The 1,525-nt window shown below is 51.8% G+C and overlaps 1 protein-coding gene across 1 annotated transcript; it reads right to left on the bottom strand.

Moving 5' to 3' along the window:
• Window positions 1-245: 245 nt before the first annotated feature.
• On the bottom strand, window positions 246-1,178 carry LOC117436911 (olfactory receptor 14C36-like). Its single transcript, XM_034068986.1, has one exon. It carries the CDS (start codon window positions 1,167-1,169, stop codon window positions 246-248), a length of 924 nt encoding a protein of 307 aa, XP_033924877.1. The 5' UTR covers window positions 1,170-1,178.
• Window positions 1,179-1,525: the final 347 nt, after the last annotated feature.

The following is a 1,525-nucleotide window of genomic DNA, read 5'->3' as shown; positions in this document are numbered from 1 at the left end:
AAGTTCCTGCAGGATCATTTATTTCCCTTAAATAAAGTGAGAGACTCCCAGTGACACAAAGTGTATTGGTCACACAACACAAATAGCTACTAAAGGAGGAGGAGATGAAAACTGACGTTTCTATGAATGCAAAATAATCACAAATTGAAACAGGAAAACAAATGTAAAGCAGCAAAAACAGACGTGGCCTGTCATGACCGACACTGGGAGCCCTTTCCAGGGTAAAGCAGGCAGTGTATTGCTGATCAAACACATCGAGTCAGCAGCTTCCTCACAGCATCCTTGAGCTCCTGGTTCCTCAGGTTGTAGATGAGGGGGTTCACTGCTGGAGGCACCACCGAGTACAGCACTGATACCACCAGATCCAGGGATGGGGAGGAGATGGAGGGGGGCTTCAGGTAGGCAAAGGAACCAGTGCTGACAAGAAGGGAGAGCACAGCCAGGTGAGGGAGGCACGTGGAAAAGGCTTTGTGGCGTCCCTGCTCAGTGGGGATCCTCAGCACAGCCCTGAAGATCTGCACATAGGAAACCACAATGAACACAAAACAGCCAAGTGCTAAAAGGATACTTAACACAACAAGCCCGACCTCCCTGAGGTAGGAATGTGAGCAGGAGAGCTTGAGGATCGGGGGGATTTCACAGAAGAACTGCTCCACAGCATTGCCTCTGCAGAGGGGTAGTGAAAATGTATTGGCTGTGTTCACCAGAGCATTGAGAAAGCCACTGCCCCAGGCAGCTGCTGCCATGTGGACACAAGCTCTTCTGCCCAGCAGGGTCCCATAGTGCAGGGGCTTGCAGATGGCCACGTAGCGGTCATAGGACATGACAGTGAGGAGATAAAACTCTGCTATGATAAAAAAGAGAAAGAAAAAGAGCTGTGCAGCACATCCTGTGTAGGAGATGGCCCTGGTGTCCCAGAGGGAATTGGCCATGGATTTGGGCACAGTGGTGAGGATGCAGCCCAGGTCCAGCAGGGAGAGGTTGAGCAGGAAGAAGTACATGGGGGTGTGGAGGTGCTGGTCGCAGGCTGTGCTGGTGATGATGAGGCCGTTGCCCAGGAGCACAGCCAGGGAGATGCCCAGGAAGAGCCAGAAGTGGCAGAGCTGCAGCTCCCGCGTGTGTGCGAATGGCAGGAGGAGGAAGTGGGTGATGGAGCTGCCGTTGGACATCTGCTGCCTCTGGGCATGGGGCACTGTCATGGGAGAAACAGGCAGTGATGGGTTAGGACAGGAGGGATGTCAGATACAGAAGTGCAATTTACACACTCACGACTGTGATCACTTTCAGGTTGCAGAGGAAAGGCTGAGAGTGAATTGCTCATGGTTGTCTCTGAGGTTGGTTGGTTTGTTTGTTTTCCCAGTGTCACAGCTGACAAGTGACTTTTTCAGGGTTACAATTCCTATGTAGGTCTCTGAAGGCAACTGTGAAGAATCTCAACATGGGACAGACAGAAGGGCTCAAGTGTCTGTGGGTTAGTGCCTACTCAAGGTTGCTGCAGTGTCCATCAGTCTGGTTCTCAGCTCCC

This window comes from Melopsittacus undulatus, chromosome 13 (assembly GCF_012275295.1).
Source record: "Melopsittacus undulatus isolate bMelUnd1 chromosome 13, bMelUnd1.mat.Z, whole genome shotgun sequence".
Classification (NCBI taxonomy): Eukaryota; Metazoa; Chordata; class Aves; order Psittaciformes; family Psittaculidae; genus Melopsittacus; species Melopsittacus undulatus.
The sequence above is the reverse complement of the archived record's forward strand: the minus strand, read 5'-3'. Positions and strand labels throughout refer to the sequence as shown.

Bases quoted from the DNA above. Each gene is read 5' to 3' on its own strand.
- LOC117436911 (XM_034068986.1), bottom strand. From the start codon at position 1,169: ATGTCCAACGGCAGCTCCATCACCCACTTCCTCCTCCTGCCATTCGCA.